The sequence below is a fragment of the Pseudorca crassidens genome, chromosome 1, assembly GCF_039906515.1.
Source record: "Pseudorca crassidens isolate mPseCra1 chromosome 1, mPseCra1.hap1, whole genome shotgun sequence".
NCBI classification, from domain to species: domain Eukaryota; kingdom Metazoa; phylum Chordata; class Mammalia; order Artiodactyla; family Delphinidae; genus Pseudorca; species Pseudorca crassidens.
Window position 1 is genome coordinate 104,813,184 of NC_090296.1, and position 18,881 is coordinate 104,832,064.

At 35.0% G+C, this 18,881-nt stretch overlaps 1 protein-coding gene across 1 annotated transcript in view; it reads right to left on the reverse strand.

Moving 5' to 3' along the window:
- The window catches only part of RFX7 (regulatory factor X7), a 150,229-nt gene that overhangs the window by 49,173 nt on the left and 82,175 nt on the right, over positions 1-18,881 (reverse strand). The window contains exons 3-4 of the mRNA XM_067747679.1: positions 18,473-18,555; positions 16,981-17,103 (exon numbers count right to left, since the gene is read on the reverse strand). Of these exons, the coding sequence (XP_067603780.1) occupies positions 16,981-17,103; positions 18,473-18,555 (206 nt within the window). The remainder of the gene's footprint in view (positions 1-16,980; positions 17,104-18,472; positions 18,556-18,881) is intronic.

Consider the following 18,881-nt stretch of genomic DNA (forward strand, 5'->3'; position numbering starts at 1 on the left):
TCCCAAATAGCCAAAGCAATCTTGAGAAAGAAGAACGGAGCCTGAGGAATCAGGCTCCTGGACTTCAGACTATACTACAAAGCTACAGTCATCAAGGCACTATGATACTGGCACAAAAACAGAAATACAGATCAATGGAACATGATAGAAAGCCCAGAAATAAACCTATGCACCTATGGTCAATTAATCTACAACAAAGGAGGAAACACTACACAGTGGGGGCAAGACAGTCTCTTCAACAAATGGCACTGGGAAAACTGGACAGCTACATACAAAAAAATAAAATTAGATCATTCTTTAATACCATACACAAAAATAAGCTCAAAATGGATTAAAGACACTATAAAACTCCTAGAGGAAGACATAGGCAGAACACTCTGACAGAAACTGCAGCGGTATCTTTTTTGATCCATCTCCCAGGATAATGGAAATAAAACCAAAAATAAACAAATGGAACCTAATTAAACTCAAAAGCTTTTGCATAGCAAAGGAAACCATAAACAAAACGAAAAGACAACCCACAGATTGGGAGAAAATATTTGCAAATGATGTGACCGACAAGGGATTAGTCTCCACAATTTACACACAGCTCATGTGGCTTAATATCATCAAAACAAACAACCCACTGGAAAAATGGGCAAAAGATCTAAATAGACATTTCTCCCAAGAAGACATACAGATGGCCAAGAGTCACAGGAAAAGATGTTCAATGTCACTAATTATTTGAGAAATGCAAACCAAAACCACAATGAGATATCACCTCACACGAGTCAAAATGGCCATCATCAAAAAATCTAGAAACAATAAATGTTGGAGAGGGTGTGGAGAAAAGGGAACACTCTTGCACTGCTGGTGGGAATGTGAATTGGTACAGCCACTATGGATAACAGTATGGAGGTTCCTTAAAAAACTAAAAATAGAGCTACCATATGACCTTGCAATCCTACTCCTGGACATATATCCAGAGAAAAACATGGTCCGAAAGGATACATGCACCCCAGTGTTCACTGCAAGCACTGTTTACAATAGCCAAGACATGAAAGCAAACTAAATGTCCACTGACAGAGGAATGGATAAAGAAGATGTGGTATATATATACAACGGAATATTACTCAGCCATTAAAGAGAATGAAATAATGCCATTTGTAGCAGAATGGATGGACCCAGAGATTGTCATACTGAGTGAAGTAAGTCAGAGAAAGAGAAATATCATATGATATCCCTTATATGCAGAATCTAAAAAGAAACGATATGAATGAACTTATTCACAAAACAGAAACAGACTCACAGACTTAGAGAATGAACTAATGGTTACTGGGGGGGACGGGTGGGAGGAAGGGATAGTTACGGAGTTTGGGATCAATATGTACACACTGCTTTATTTAAAATGGATAACTAACAAGGACCTACTGTATAGCACAGGGATCTCTGCTCAATGTTATGTGGCAGCCTGGATGGGAGGCGAGTTTGGGGGAGAATGGATACATGTATGTGTATGGCTGAGATGCTTTGCTGTGCACCTGAAACTATCACAACATTGTTAATCGGCTATACTCAAATATAAAATAAGAAGTTAAAAAAAAAAACCACGATGAGATACCACCTCACACCCACTAAAATGGCCACTATCAAAACCCCCAGAAAATAATAAGCATTGACAAGGATATGGAGAACCTTGTACACTGCTGGTGAGGTTGTAAAATGGTATAGTCATTATGAAAAACAATATGATAGTTCCTCATAAAATTAAAATAGAATTACCATATGAGCCAGCAATTCTGCTTTTGAGTATATACCCCAAATAACTGAAAGTAGGTCCTGAAGAGATATCTGTACACCCATGTTCACAGAAGCATTATTCATCACAGCCAAAAGGTAGAAGCAAGCTAAGTACCCATCACAGAAGAATGGATAAACAAAATTGTGAATACATATAATGGAATAGTCTGACACATGCTACTACATGGATGAACCTTGAGGACATTATGCTGAGTGAAATAAGCTATTCACAAAAGGAGAATACCATATGATTCGGCTTATATGAGGTAATACTTGGAATAGTCAAATTCATAGAGACAGAAAGGTAGAATGGCGGTTGCCAGGTGCTCAGGGAGGAGGGAATGGGGGGTTATTGTTTGATGGGTACAGAGTTGCAGTTTTGCAAGAAGAAAAGAGTTCCCTGGATGTATGGTGGTGTGGTAGCACAACAATGTGAATGTACTCAGTACCACCAAACTATGAACTTAAAAAGGGTTATGATGGTAAATTTTATGTGTGTATTTTACCACAAATAAAAATAAATGTGGTTTTATTATAAGCAAGGCTTAGTGAAAGGTTTTTTTTTTAAAGTATCTATTTGGGAAGAGAAAAAAAACACTATATTTAAATGGTAATTTAGAAAACCAGAAGACAGGATGATTAGCTTTAAATAAGTAACATAAATCAGTGATTTTCCAAACTTTTCCTCCCTTCCATAATGCATCTGAATTCTAAGTCGCTTAGTTTTCCCATCAGCCATAGTAGCTCGTTTTGGACGCAACAAGTAAAACCAGACTAGGGATTATGGGTGGTGGAGTGGGGACTTAGAAGCCTGGATCCCTGCTAATATTACAGAGCTGGCAAAAGGAAAACTGAATTCCTTCTTCTTGTTGCAGCTACTGCTCATTGCATGTTGCTATATGCAAATTAACTTGATCCCTAATGGATGAGACTGAAAAAAAAAAAATCTGTTCTCACCACCTCACGTCTCTACTTCTAACTACTTTTTCTTTCTCTAACCCTTTAAAAATAAGTCTCTACTCAAGTTCTTTACTTCCCACCTATTTACCTTTCATGACATTGAAATCAGGCTTCATTCCCTAATACGATGCGGAAACTGCTCTGGCAACAGATTCCAAATAGGCTATTAACTGACTTTCTTGTCTTCCTTCTTACTTGAGCTGCCTGAGGCACACGAGACTGGAGCGAATTCCCTTCTCAAAATAATCTCTTTTCTCACATTATAACACAACGTGCTTTCTTGCTTCTCTTTTAAATTCCTCTTCATTTTTGGAGGGCTCTTGTTCTTCCTGTTCCTAACTCTTAAATACTAATTCTCTCCTTAACCTTACAGTTTCTCACTTTCTGCCGATGTTTGTTTTTATTAAGTTTTCAGTGAGCCTGCATGACCTGGTCATGGAAGTAGTCTAACGTTTTTGGCCTGGTCTCTGACATCTTCTCCTGAACTCTGATTATAAGCCTCCATGCATTACGTATTGCACCTTCCACCTAGAATCCCCTTCTCAATCCCTAGTCTGCTTGGTAAACTTCTCAGTTTTTATAGAAGTCACCTCTTCTGTGACGTCTGCCTTCAATTCACCAAGTTAAGCTATAGTAACTCTTTCTTTGCACCTGTTTACTTACTGGTCTGTTTCTCCTATTTGAGAGCAGGGATTGTGTGCATATAATGCTCGGTGAATTAATGCACTCAAATTAATTTATTTTTAATAATTTATTTTAATTTGTCCTCAGGAGTAGTAATGTTGAAGTCTTAATAGCATTAGCTAAAAGAAAAGTACTCAGTGCCTATCAATTGCAACATATCATGTTAGTGGCAGACGAAAAAGTTAAGGTAGTAAGAGCAGTGATGGATTGATAACAGAAAGATTCAAGATATGGAACAGCTGGGCTCATGAACATGCAGTTTACACGGGTGGGGGTATTGGAAAGGACTGATTTTAAATTAGGAGACTTGCTTTGTAGTTCCAGTTATGACTATAACATATGTTTAGTACAGTTGGTGTAATTTTGGACAAGTCAGTCAGTCTTCTCTACAAATGTGTCAAGTAACAGAACTAGTTCCTTTCCTGATATAATATTTACAATTCCAGCTTTATTCTCCACTGTGCTGTTACTGCTCTTCCTATTATTATTGTAAAGAGTTGAGGAGAGGAAGATGAGAGTAAATGAGCGCTCTGTGAAAGTACCAGAGGTCAGAAACATAGAGAAGGTGAGGGAAAGACAGATTATCAACTAGCTCCTTGAGAATCAAGTCAAAGGAAACACAGGGAAAACAGAAAACTAGGATAAGGACCTCTGTGAAACAGGCCACACCAAGGAAGTGTGAAAAAAAACTTACCTGAAAAGTAATAACTTAAAGGCTAGACAATGTATTTAGGGTAACAATTCAGACTACAAATATTAATGTAAATTTAAATGGTAAAAATCTTAAACCAATTTATGTCTTAAGCATATTTAGTACATATTTAACTATCAAATATGAACAAAAAGTCAGTAATCCCAAAATTGATCACTTTTAAGTTTTAGCTTACTATTTCCAATTAGTTATATATATTTAAAATACAATTAAGGCTTGGCAAATGCTACTCTAAAATTTTAAATTTTAAAAAGAATAGCAGGGACTTCCTGGTGGTGCAGTAGTTAAGAATCTGCCTGCCAGTGCAGGGGACACGGGTTCGAGCCCTGGTCCAGGAAGATCCCACGTGCCACGGAGCAACTAAGCCTGTGCACCACAACTACTGAGCCTGCGCTCTAGAGCCTGTGAGCCACAACTACTGAAGCCCGCGTGCCTAGAGCCCGTGCTCTGCAACAAGAGAAGCCACCGCAATGAGAAGCCCGCACACCACAACAAAGAGTAGCTCCCATGTGCCACAACTAGAGGAAGCCCGCGTGCAGCAACGAAGACCCAACACAGCCAAATAAAATAAATAAATAAATTTATATAAAAAAGAAAAAGGATAGCATTTGGGACAAGTTTCTAGAGGTAATAGGGATTAATGTAAAAAGAGCCCAGCTTTGAAGTCAGAAAACCTGGTTTCAGATTTGTCCAAAACAATTCACTTCTGAATCATAAGAACATCATCCACAAAGCAGGAATAATATCTGCTTCCATTTATTTCATACAGGTGATGTAACATTAAACAATACGTATTTAAGAAATTTATAAATTCTACACATATGTTTAGGTCTGACCTAGATTATAGGTTGCTGTAAAACATATATATGTCATTTAACTCATGAAATGTTCACTATTTTAAAGGTCTTAAAACAAGTATGTTATTAGAATTTATTTCTACCTTCAAGGTTGTCCTAAGAATTTAACTTACATTGATTAATACAACAAATTACAAACGTAGATGGGTAAGCACTAAAGTATCACACATACAAAATTAATGACCATGCACAAACTAAAAAGCAAAACAGGGAATTCCCTGGTGGCGCAGTGGTTAAGAGTCCGCCTGCCAATGCAGGGGACATGGATTCGAGCCCTGGTCCGGGAAGATCCCACATGCCGCAGAGCAACTAAGCCCGTGCGCCACAACTACTGAGCTTGCGCTCTAGAGCCCACGAGCCACAGCTACTGAGCCCGCATGCCACAAATACTGAAGCCCGCGCACCTAGAGCCCATGCTCCGCAACAAGAGAAGCTACCGCAACGAGAAGCCCGTGCACTGCAACGAAGAGTATCCCCAGCTCGCTGCAACTAAAGAAAGCCCGCACGCAGCCAACAAAGACCCAACACAGCCAAAAAAAAAAAAAAATTCTTTTTAAATTAAAAAAAATAAAAAGCAAAATAATCATATTCCTTAAAATATTACATAGATTTAAAAAAAATGGATTTGGAGAGAACATCTGTGTCCCAGGGAACACTGCAGCCAAAGTTGTCAAGTTTATAAATCTGAACATTTGTGATCCTACCGAGAATGAAAGCAAACAGATTTTCAGGAATGCTAAAACAGGCTACATATTATTTAGTAAGAAATCCACTTAGGATTAATGCTTGTGTTTCTCTAGCATACAGCAGGAAAAAGCAGCAGGAACTGTGGCTGCTGCTGTCTCTGTTGCTAAGTGTTTGCAAACATCAGAGTTCTCAGACTGGTTCATTCCACCAGCTTCTCCTATCGGTCAGATTTTAAGACCAAAGACAATTTTAGATTAAAAACTTTAGAAACATAATAATGTAAACTGCCTAAAACAAAATGACATAAATGGTAAAAATAAAAGGATGGAAAACTATATACTTATATTAGACAGATATCCAGAATGGGTTACAAATATTGGTATCAAAGGAGAATTTAAGACAAAATGCATTTAATATGACAGAGGATCTTTTTTTTTGTTGACAATAGGCTTTAACTATCATAAAGATATATAATCATGAATGTTTTTTGTCTAACAGTCCCAAGACCTGTGCAGCAAAACCCATTAAAAACACCATAAGGAACTGTGAGAAATATCACTTTTGTAAGAGATTAACACAGTACTCATGCTAAACTAATTAAACAGACAAAAGAGTAAGGACTTCTTGCAGAATTCGAAGGATCTGAAAATTACAGGAACTGGATTCAGTGCTTATCAATATAAGTCAATATACAGTGCAAATAAAGAGAACGTCCAGACATATTTATAAAAATTGAACGTTAGTCTGAAAGTAAACCTCAATGATTATAAAAAAATCAAAAATTGAATGAGCCACATTCTTTGACTATAATATAATAAAACTAGGAATTAATAAAGTGCAAAACAAAATGGAAAAAGCCCTCAACTCCCTCAAGCACGTGAAAAGTTAAAAAAACCACTCCTAACTATTTTGGGTCAAAGAAGAAATCAAAGCTATAATTGCACACTATTAGAAAATAAAGGTATATTAGAAAATAAAGGTAATCATATCCATACCTAAGGAATACAGCCAGAACTATAAGAGGCAAATTCATAGATATAAAGATGGCTCTCCTGAATGGAAAGAGAGTCGTGTAGAATGTTGACTACCAGGCCGTGTATAGCAGAAGAATGAAAGTGGAATTAAAAATAAAGATCCAATTCGGAGATTTTTTTTTTGAGCTTTTATATTCAAGTTTATTCTTCATTTAATTTTTTTTTTTTTTGGCGGTACACGGGCCTCTCACTGCTGTGGCCTCTCCCCTTGTGGAGCACAGGCTCCGGACGCGCAGGCTGAGCGGCCATGGCTCACGGGCCTAGCCGCTCCGCGGCATGTGGGATCTTCCCGGACCGGGGCACAAACCCGTGTCCCCTGCATCAGCAGGCGGACTCCCAACCACTGCGTCACCAGGGAAGCCCCTTCATTTAATTTTTAAAACACTACTATAGTTGAATATTAAAACAAACAGTAGCAAGTAGTGAGCATATTATGATTACGGTCCTTCACTCAATCACTACTGCAAATAAAATGCCAACAGTGAGTGTTATTCACTGGCCATATTAGGAGGTCTGACAAGGAACACCACCCCAAGGATGATGTTCATCATCCTCATATGCTTCTCCATTGTAATGGTGCCGTCTTTTTTATCTTAAATATGAAAAGAATGAAAACGAAGTAAGCATTCCATTTAATAAGGAAAAAACCTGAGAAAATCAGGGTAACAGAAATAGACACCTAAAAATGAGACATCAGGCAAAAAAAAAAAAAAAACTGACTTATCAATCTTAGGGTTTTTTTTTTAACAAAACCAATAAAAATAAACTACAGCTAAATATACTTTGAAAAAAAGGGGAAAATTCAAATGACTAAAACTAGAAATATAAAAAAAGGATATAACAGCTAAAGAAGATATTCAATTTGTGAGAAAATAGTATATATAATGTTATGCCAATATATTTGAAAATATGAATGAATTCCAGGAAAAACCAATTACCAAAACTGACTAACGAAGTAAAAATCTAACCAGAAAAAAAAACCCCCAAAATTGTCAATGAATTACCTCCAACAAAGGTTCCAGGCCTAGATGGTATTATAGTTGAGTTCTTTAACATTTTCAAGAACAAATAATTCCCAAACTATATAAACTGTTCCAGAGCACAGGAAATTAGGGAAAGAGTTCTAATTCATTTATGAAGCTGGCCAAACCCGATATCAAAACTTGACAAAGACAGCACAAAAACAGAAAATTACAGACCATATTCACTTATGAATATAGATGCAAAGATCCTAAAAAATATACTTGAAAATAGAAACCAACAGTATGCTAAAAGATTACAGATCTTGACATGAAGAAGACATTCATTCTAGGAATAAAAGAAGGGTTTATATTAGGTAGTATCTTTATATATCATATCAATAGGTAACAGAAGAAGCAATGAATAATCTTAACAGATGCCCAAAAAGCATTAGATGAATTTCAATATCAATTTCTCATAAGAAAGCCAATAAAGTCTTGGTCAATTATAAATGATACACCCTTAACATCAAAGAACTGTAAGACAAAATGATGCCTATTATTGCTATTATTCAAAGTCAGAAGGAAAATCAATTCAATTCAATGTAATTAAATAAAGAGGATGAGGAAGATATACAGGATAAACGCTACCCAGAAGAGTCCAAAGTAATAGCTGAAAAATTAGGATTAAACAAAGTTCACTAAATATAAAATGTGCAACATAAATATAATAGACGTCTACAGATATCTTACAAACCAAACCAATAATAAAATAAGAAAATACATTTTTCATAATATAAATAACATAATAAAAATTTGTAAGGAATAAACTTAACAAGAAAAATAAGTGGAGTCAATTGAAGGAAAAATAACTAAAACTTTACTGAACGACACGAGAAAGATGTTAAGAAACATACTTCTAGCTCTGAAGTTAATTTTTCTAAAATAAATTTTCGTATTTAATGCATTTTGAATCAAAATTCCTTTGAGGTTTCCCTTTTAAAAAAAAGTTAGAAAAGTGATTCCAAACTTCACAAGAAATATTAAGTGGTATGAAAATAAAACCATGGAAATTTTTGAAAAAGAGGAATAATGAAGGAAGACTGGTCCCACTAGCTTTTTAAACATTTAATGGCTAAAATACTTAAAAATGGTATGGTACTGGCATAAGAACAGAAAAATACAAAGGAAGAAAATTGAATCCTAAAGGCTTTAGTAAGATAAAAATTACATTATAGATTAGTATTGAGAAAAAAATTGTCAATAAATAAGACTGGGAAATTAACCATTTAGAAAAAATTAAAATTAGCTCCTTATCTTATGGCATTTATCAAAATAAATGTATATATTTGGTCTAGAAGAACTAATGGGTTATATGTGAAAAATGAAGTAAGTAATATCTAGGGAAAATACACATGAGTATTCAGCTGCTAATGGAATTGGGAAGAAGTTCTTTCTAAGCAAAATAGCAATGTTACAAGCTGCAAAGAAAGAAGACAGATCAGACTACTTATTAAAAAATTAAATAATAAACAGCAATCTTGAAAAAAACTTATATTTCAATACTTAATATCCTTAATATATAATGGTTCATAAGCAGCAATTCCAATTGTAATAATCTACACTAAATTATATAGTCAAGAATGTTCACTGCAGTATTATTTGCAACTGTTCCCCCATTCAAGAATTGGGTAACCAGTGGGGTCAAGATTTGATTAAACAATAACAAGAACATATACATGAAAAGAAGGTGGTAGAAAAAAGAAAAAGAAAAAATAAGCCAAAATGGTTACTTGTAGGTAGTAAGATTACTGGTGCTAGTTTTCTTTTTATACATTTATAACTACCTGCCAAAACATTCATGATGAACACATACTACTTTCATAATTAGAAAAATTAACACATTAATCATCACTTTCATAAACACATGTGATTATCAGACTTCAGAAGTTTCAACAAATATAAAAATTCACAATAGTTTGTAAATCGACTGTCTTTCCATGTGGGAAGTCCCTTAAAACTTTGGTTCTATTAATATCTTAATTTAGCATAAAAATACAGTTAAAAGAAACCATACTGTCTTAGATTACATCTTCATTTTTTCTCTCAAAGGGATTCTGATTTTAATGGCTATGAAAGGGATTGATTTTCACACAAAGATATCTAAACATCACTGCAATGAATAGGAATGGCTTAAAATAAATGTACATTTCACATTAATAATATTTTTCAATGAATATTTAGAACAGATTCAATTTAAGGTTTGTCACTCTATGTTTTTACTCAGGAAACCTCATTAAGGCATTCCAAACTGGAAAATGACTAGTCCAAAAGGCCTGTAGAAAAGGACAAAATTTCTCTAAAAATCTCTTCTGGCAGGAAGTGTTATTTTGTGTCTAATTGAAATCTCTCCTCCTGTGATTTAAACTTCTTGTCCTTTAAAAAAATATAGCTATATTCCATTTTGCTTTCTCTAGACAACATAATTTAAAAACGTTTAAGTATCTATTTCCTAATACTTTGATCTACTTTTTGTCTCTAGCCTTTCTACAGTTTTCATCAAGTTATTTAAACCCACATAGCAAATTATGGTTTTAGGCAATGTACAATGAAATGAGAGAATAGCTTGGAGCTCCCACATGCTGTAATTCTGTGGAAACACAAACATACTTTCTTCTTAGAACATGGCATGCTGCTAATAGATGTTACTGTGCTGTGTCTCTTACAACACTCACATTATCTGTATGCATGTATACTAACTGTATATTAACAGATTCATATTTTGTGCAGCTTATTTATTGACACTAAGTGGAAGCCCTAGGCAACTTTATTTCTAACTACTTTCCCAACCTATTCTACTCACTCTGCTTCATATCACTCAAATTGAACAGGTTTGCCTTCTCACTTATTATGAACTACTCATGGAATCTGAGTTCTAGCCTTATATTCATCCCTGACAAATTTTGGAACACTGGAAGAGTCACCTAACTTTCAAGTTTTAATGTTTTGCCTATACAATGGGGATGGTAGTGTACTAGAAGACTTGTAACACTGAAATTTTATTATGAATGTCAAGATCAGATTCCATTCAAGTCACTCATTTTTTTTTGAATTTTATTTATTTTTTTATACAGCAGGTTCTTATTACTTATCCATTTTATACATATTAGTCAATCGCAACCTCCAAATTCATCACACCACCCCCCGAGCCCACCACTTTCCCCCCTTGGTGTCCATACGTTTGTTCTCTACATATGTTTCTCTATTTCTGCCCTGCAAACTGGTTCATCTGTACCATTTTTCTAGGTTCCACATATATGCATTAATGTACGATATTTATTTTTCTCTTTCTGACTTACTTCACTCTGTATGACAGTCTCTACATCCATCCACATCTCTACAAATGACCCAATTTCGTTTCTTTTTATGGCTGAATAATATTCCATTGTATATATGTGCCACATCTTCTTTATCCATTCGTCTGTCAATGGGCATTTAGATTGCTTCCATGACCTGGCTATTGGAAATAGTGCTGCAATGAACATTAGGGTGCATGTGTCTTTTTGAAATATGGTTCTCTCTGGGTATATGCCCAGTAGTGGGATTGTTGGGTCATATGGTTATTCCGTTTTTAGTTTTTTAAGGAACCTCCATACTGTTCTCCATAGTGGCTGTATCAATTTACATTTCCACCAATAGTGCAAAAGGGTTCCCTCTTCTCCAAACCCTCTCCAGCATTTGTTGTTTGTAGATTTTCTGGTGATGCCCATTCTAACTGGTGTGAGGTGATACCTCACTGTAGTTTTGATTTGCATTTCTCTAATAATTAGTGATATTGAGCAGCTTTTCATGTGCTTCCTGGCCATCTGTATGACTTCTTTGGAGAAATGTCTATTTAGGTCTTCTGCCCATTTTTGGATTGGGTTGTTTTTTTTTTTTAATATTGAGCCGCATGAGCTGTTTATACACTTTGGAGATTAATCCTTTGTCCACTGATTTGTTGGTAAATATTTTCTCCCATTCTGAGGGTTGTCTTTTCGTCTTGTTTATGGTTTTTCCTTTGCTGTGTAAAAGGTTTTAAGTTTCATTAGGTCCCATTTACTTATTTTTGGTTTTATTTCCATTACTCTAGGAGGTGGATCAAACAAAGAACTTGCTATGATTTATGTCAGAGAGTGTTCTTCCTATGTTTTCCTCTAAGAGTTTTATAGTGTCCAGTCCTACATTTAGGTCTCTAATCCATTTTGAGTTTATTTTTGTGTATGGTGTTAGGGAGTGTTCTAATTTCATTCTTTTACATGTAGCTGTCCAGTTTTCCCAGCACCACTTATTGAAAAGACTGTCTTTTCTCCATTGTATATTCCTGCCTCCTTTGTCATAGATTAGTTGACCATAGGTGTATGGGTTTATCTCTGGGCTTTCTATCCTGTTCCATAGATCTATATTTCTGTTTTGGGGCCAATACCATACTGTCTTGATTACTGTAGCTTTGTAGCATAGTCTGAAGTCAAGGAGTCTGATTCCTCCAGCTCTATTTTTCTTCCCTCAAGACTGCTTTGGCTATTGGGGGTCTTTTGTGTTTCCATACAAATTTTAAGATTTTTTGTTCTAGTTCTGTAAAAACTGCCATTGGTAATTTGATAGGGATTGCATTGAATCTGTAGATTGCTTTGGGTAGTATAGTCATTTTCACAATATTGATTCTTCCAATCCAAGAACATGGTATATCTCTCCATCTGTTGATATCTTCCTTAACTTCTTTCATCAGTGTCTTACAGTTTTCTGCATACAGGTCTTTTGTCTCCCTAGGAAGGTTTATTCCTAGGTATTTCATTCTTTTTGTTGCAGTGGTAAATGGGAGTGTTTCCTTAATTTCTCTTTCAGATTTTTCATCATTAGTGTATAGGAATGCAAAGAGATTTCTGTGCATTAATTTTGTATCCTGCAACTTTACCAAATTCATTGATTAGCTCTAGTAGTTTTCTTGTGGCATCTTTAGCATTATCTATGTATAGTATCGTGTCATCTGCAAACAGTGACAGTTTTACTTCTTCTTTTCTAATTTGTATTCCTTTATTTCTTTTTCTTCTCTGATTGCTGTGGCTAGGACTTCCAAAACTATGTTGAATAATAGTGGCAAGAGTGGACATCCTTGTCTTGTTCCTGAACTTAGAGGAAATACTTTCAGCTTTTCACCATTGAGAATGATGTTTGCTGTGGGTTTGTCATATATGGCCTTTATTATGTTGAGGTAGGTTCTCTCTATGCCCAATTTCTGGAGAGTTTTTATCATAAATGGGTATTCAATTTTGTCAAAAGCCTTTTCTGCATCTGTTGAGATGATCATATGGTTTTTACTCTCAGTTTGTTAATATGCTGTATCACATTGATTGATTTGCGTATACTGAAGAATCCTTGCATCCCTGGGAAAAATCCCACTTGATCATAGTGTATGATCCTTTTAATGTGTTGTTGGATTCTGTTTGCTAGTATTTTGTTGAGGATTTTTGCACCTATATTCATCAGTGATACTGGTCTGTAATTTTCTTTTTTTGACTATCTTTGTCTGGTTTTGGTATCAGGGTGATGGTGGCCTCACAGAATGAGTCTGGGAGTGTTTCTTCCTCTGTAATTTTTTGGAAGCGTTTGAAAAGGATGGGTGTTATCTCTTCTCTAAATGTTTGACAGAATTCACCTGTGAAGCCATCTTGGCCTAGACTTTTGTGTTTGTTGGAAGGTTTTTAATCACAGTTTCAATTTCATTACTTCTGATTGGTCTCTTCAGATTGTCTATTTATTCCTGGTTCACTCTTGGAAGGTTATATCTTCCTAATAATTTGTCCATTTCTTCCAGGTTGTCCATTTTATTGGCATAGAGTTACTGGAATAGTCTCTTACGATGCTTTGTACTAGTGCGGTGTCTGTTGTAACTTCTCCTTTTTCATTTCTAATTTTATTGATTTGAGTCCTCTCCCTCTTATTCTTGATGAGTCTGGCTAATGGTTTATCAATTTTGTTTATCTTCTCAAAGAACAAGCTTTTAGTTTTATTGATCTTTGCTATTGTTTTCTTTGTTTCTATTTAATTTATTTCTGCTCTGATCTTTATGATTTCGTTCCTTCTACTAAGTTTGGGTTTTGTTTGTTCTTCTTTCTGTAGTTCCTTTAGGTGTAAGATTAGATTGTTTGAGATTTTTCTTGTTTCTTGAGGTAGGCTTGTTTTGCTATAAACTTCCCTCTTAGAACTGCTTTTGCTGCATCACATAAGTTTTGGATCGTTGTGTTTTCATTGTCATTTGTCTCTAGGTATTTTTTGATTTCCTCTTTGATTTCTTCAGTGATATTTTGGTTATTTAGTAACGCATTGTTTAGCCTCCATGTGTTTGTGATTTTTATGTTTTTTTTCCCTGTAACTGATTACTAATCACATAGTGTTGTGGTCAGAAAAGATGCTTGATATGATTTCAATTTTCTTAAATTTACTGAGGCTTGATTTGTGACCCAAGATGTAATCTATCCTGGAGAATGTTCCATGTGAAGTTCAGAAGAAACTGTAATCTGCTGTTTTTGGATGGAATGTCCTATAAATATCAATTAAATCTATCTGGTGTGTTGTATCATTTAAAGCTTGTGTTTCTTTATTAATTTTCTGTTTGGATGATCTGTCCATTGGTGTAAATGAGGTGTTAAAGTCCCCCACCACTATTGTGTTACTGTCGATTTCCTCTTTTATAGCTGTTTTAGCAGTTGCCTTATGTATTGAGGTGCTCCTATGTTGGGTTCATATATATTTATAATTGTTATACCTTCTTCTTGGATTGATCCCTTCATCATTATGTAGTGTCCTTCCCTGTCTCTTGTAACATTCTTTGATTTAAAGTCTGTTTTATCTGAGATGAGTATTGCTCCTCCAGCTTTCTTTTCATTTCCATTTGCATGGAATACCTTTTTCCATCCCCTCACTTTCAGTCTGTATGTGTCCCTAGGTCTGAAGTGCTTCTGCTGGGTGCCCTCTGGTGGATGAGGCTATCTAAGAGGTTTGTGCAAGTTTCCTGATGGGAGAGACTGGTCCCTAGTCACTCTTAATATTAAATTAGTGCCTACTATGTGGAAACACTATGTAGAATACAACAGTGAATAGCGTACATTCTTAGTGAAATGTGTTTTGAACTAAAATACTCAGATTCAGTTACAGTACTATTGTATAGTAATATACTGATTTTTATAAAGAGACAATCATTAGTATAATACTTTCAAATTCCATGAACAGAACTGGTATTTCTTTCCTATTTACGTCATTATCAAGAATTTCCCTTACCTACTACTTCCTTTTAAAACTCTAGCCTAAGTTACTTCCTTTTATTTCAGTTGCTCTCTACTGAATTGCGAATAAACCACTCAAAATTGGAGCTACCATTCCTTGTCCCAAAACAATGTTATGTTTTGGTTCTCTTTTGTTTAGGAAAAACCTTTAACTTTTCTTAGTGAAAAGAATTGTAAGAATTTATGAGAACCTTAGAAAATGATTTCACAGCAAAATATTATAGAAAAATATAACTGTGCTTTGCCCAAGGCAGGAAACTTTTAGGAACGTAAGGACTGCTTTAATGGTTCAGAGTCATACTTCCACAAATGTAGGGTGCTGTCTCTAATGGTGATGCAAAGGGTTGTGCAGGGGAAGGATATCACTTCAAAAATATATAAATATCCTCGGTTTCCTTATTAATTCATTATGGAAATGTCATGCATTAATTTGTCCGATTTGCCTTTTGGGAAACATGAGACATTTTGGATAATTTGTTTTCCTCATTTCCTACCTCAGACAACTTTCAGAATTTTAGAGCTAAAGGAAACCTCATACCTCTTCAATCACCTCATTTTATAGATTATGCAACTGAAAAAATAGTGGTTAAAACACCTGTCCAGGTCACACAAGTTTAACGACAGCACCTATTCTCTTGATCCTCGATACAGGGTTTCTTAAACATATCACGTTTGCTTGATATTAATAAACTTTTAATCAATTTAAATTTACTTCTTTGTAGTTTCACAAGGTTATCTCTATCTTAATTAGAATTAACTTGTAGTTAAGAATTCATGCTCACTATATATATATTTATATATATATATATTTTGTTTGTTTTTGTTTTTTCATATTCTTGATGAGGGCAGAAGCTGTGTTTTATTTGTTGTATCCTCAGAACTTCTTACAGGGTTTGACATGGCACATAGCAGGTATTCAGTAGACTGTTATAGACTGAGAAAATGAACTTTACAGACTTGGATCACATGTACTCTTAGCTTTAATTTTTCTAAAGAGGAAAAATCTAAAGCTGTTCAGTTTAACCTTGTTCCCTTGATTATTTCAGACATATTTCTCTAGACTTTCTCCAGTTCTACTGCATTTCTTAAGGTGAGGGAATCAGAATTTTGAATGAGCACAGAAAGTTTTATTTCTAGATACCAATAATCTTCTCAGTAAGTGTAGTTCTTTTGCATCATCTTACACTGGCTAACAGCAGCACTTATTTGACACTTTTCTTCCACATTGTGTAAGTACAACACATACGTGGTCCTTGCTTTGATATTTCAATACCCAGAAAATTTTGGTTTCACTTACTCTGCTAGAACAAATTCCCGCTTCCAAATCAATTATAAAATGTTAAACAAGACTAGATTCAGCATCTGTAACATTTATCCAGAAAGGCCCATTAGCCTCTATACTTGTGTTTTCCGTGTTTAAATAAGTTATCTGTACAATCAAAACTGTTTGAGTGTCTTCTATGTGCAAGCCACTGAACTCCTTCGTCTGAGTAAGTTATTCACAACATTCTAGATACTTAGCTTTTTCTCGGGGTGGCACAGAAAATGATTAGGAAAGTTTTGAATTCATGAAAAAGACATTTAAGAAATCTAAATAAAAAACATGTTTTAGTTTTTCCTTATGCATTGATTTATTTATTGCCATCCACTGTCCCTCTACGAACCCCAGACACACCCTTCTTGTCATCCTTAAGAACTTCACAGGAATACTTTTATTCACCAAACCTACTCCATTGTCCCTCTGCCCTCAGACATCCCTCCTGTGATCCAGAAGAACTCTAAAGAAATCCTTTTATTCAGTAATCCTGTTCTTTATTACACACGCTACCAGAGGAGCTTAGAAATGAATGGAATCCAGAGATTTCTAAGTTAAACTCTCATATACCAGTATGATATTTGCCAATGATAAAACAAATCATTGTAGCCAAGTATAGTATATCATCTCTTTAATATACTGCATGCCTGACATATACACATAATACTTACTTGTACTCATCATAGACTTCCTGTTTGGGCAGTGAAGTCTCAGGATGCTCCTCTAGGGTATTCCGAATCCAGGAAAAGGCATGCATTTGCTGTGCCCGACTAGATGACATGGCATTCTGATCACTAATCATAAAACAAAAACATGTTTTAGCTGAACTAGACAGCAATTCATTGATAGTTTTTGAACCAGGCCTAAATGTTCCACTAAAGGACTGTGTGTAAACTCACTATAAATGACCAAACCAAACTCAGGACATAAAGTATATGCCTAGTTATCCAAATACAAATTGTCCACCTGTGGTTGCGAGCCATTTTCTATAGCTAGTGTCTGACTAAAGTTATCGCCCTGTTCCATCCCCACCACCGTCTCTAAACTGGCAGAGATGATGGAGCATTGAAAACATAAGGCATTTGTTCGGCCAAAATTACCTCTAAGGGGATATTTGTTTATTTACTTGCCTGTTCATTTGCCTAAACTTACCAAATCATCAAACTATAAAATTAAAGTTATGGAAAAAATTGTTTATTTTCTATTTGCTTAGCATTCTCAAGTAACTACCCTGAATCTTACTAAAGCCTCTATGATCCAGAATGGAATTCACACTGGAGAGATCCTGAAAGGACAAGTCTCCCTCTATGGTCCTTTCTGTAACCAGTCCTCCTCTCCAGGACAACACCTCCACTAAACATCATAAATTTTTATTATCTGGCAGTGTCTCTTATAACATGAGGGAAGCTCCTCTCTCATAAATAATAATTTATGCATTTTCAAAGAAATTACTGAGCAATTTCTAGGACAGAAAATTATTAAAATAGTTACAAAATGTGGTCCAAGGGGAAAAAAGTAAAAGCAACAGATTTTTCATTCCAATTCTTTTCATACCTATACTTTTAAAGTAATGTTAAGCATAACTTATATGAATGAAATGAACTCTGAGAAATACTTAAAAGGGTAGAGAAACTCCTTTAAGAACAGAATGCATGAACCAACAACTTTTCTCTATATTTTCTAAATGAGGCTATTAAATATTTGTACTAATGAAAATAGAGTAATACCCCGCAAGCACTTAAAACATCACACATTTATCATAAATTCATGTGCCATACAGGCAATTCATTTTTTTTTTCTTTTTTATGCTCTGTGATCTGCTTACCTGACAGTACCTAAAAAAACTCTTGCACTTTATTGCTCACAATACTTATCTGTTTATTCTTTGGCTTTCTGTTCAATTTTCAAAATCTGCCACACTGTATAAATACACTAATCTGTTTATAAAACATAACCCAACTGCATTTCACAGCACTTATCCAGGTACACAAATGAATTAGCAAAAACTATGGGTAAACACTTAACCAAATATGATCAAAGACTAAAAAGATCTACTGTTTTGACAGTCTGTTTCCTGATGGTTTTAGGAATAGTGCAAAACAATAACAACCACAACACACACATAAACACTGTAACTGAGGCAAAGACAAGAAGTGGTATTACCTTTTCTCTCCATTGCTGAGACCAGAAGGCAGCTGAAGGTAGAGGTAGAGTTTCTCTAGGTCTGTAAACTTCTCAACTTCTTGCTGGTTAAAAAGGATTAAAAAGAAAGATCATTTAAAAAATTCTTGTTTCTCCCTCAACAAAATTTACTAACACCTCCCTAAAAATACTATCTAAATTTAAACCAGGTGGAATGAATCACTTGCCAAAGAAAACAGAATCTAGGCTTTTTTCTTATCAGTAAAATAATACAGTCAAGTTTTGTGATAAATTTATTGCATATAAAAAGTTGGTAAGAGAAAATGGTACTTTCCTAATAATTCTTACATTCTAGGTATAAATAAAACCATAAATCAATGCTTAGACGAAAACTTCTCATCTTAAATCACATATAAAGAAGGAGGGTTGT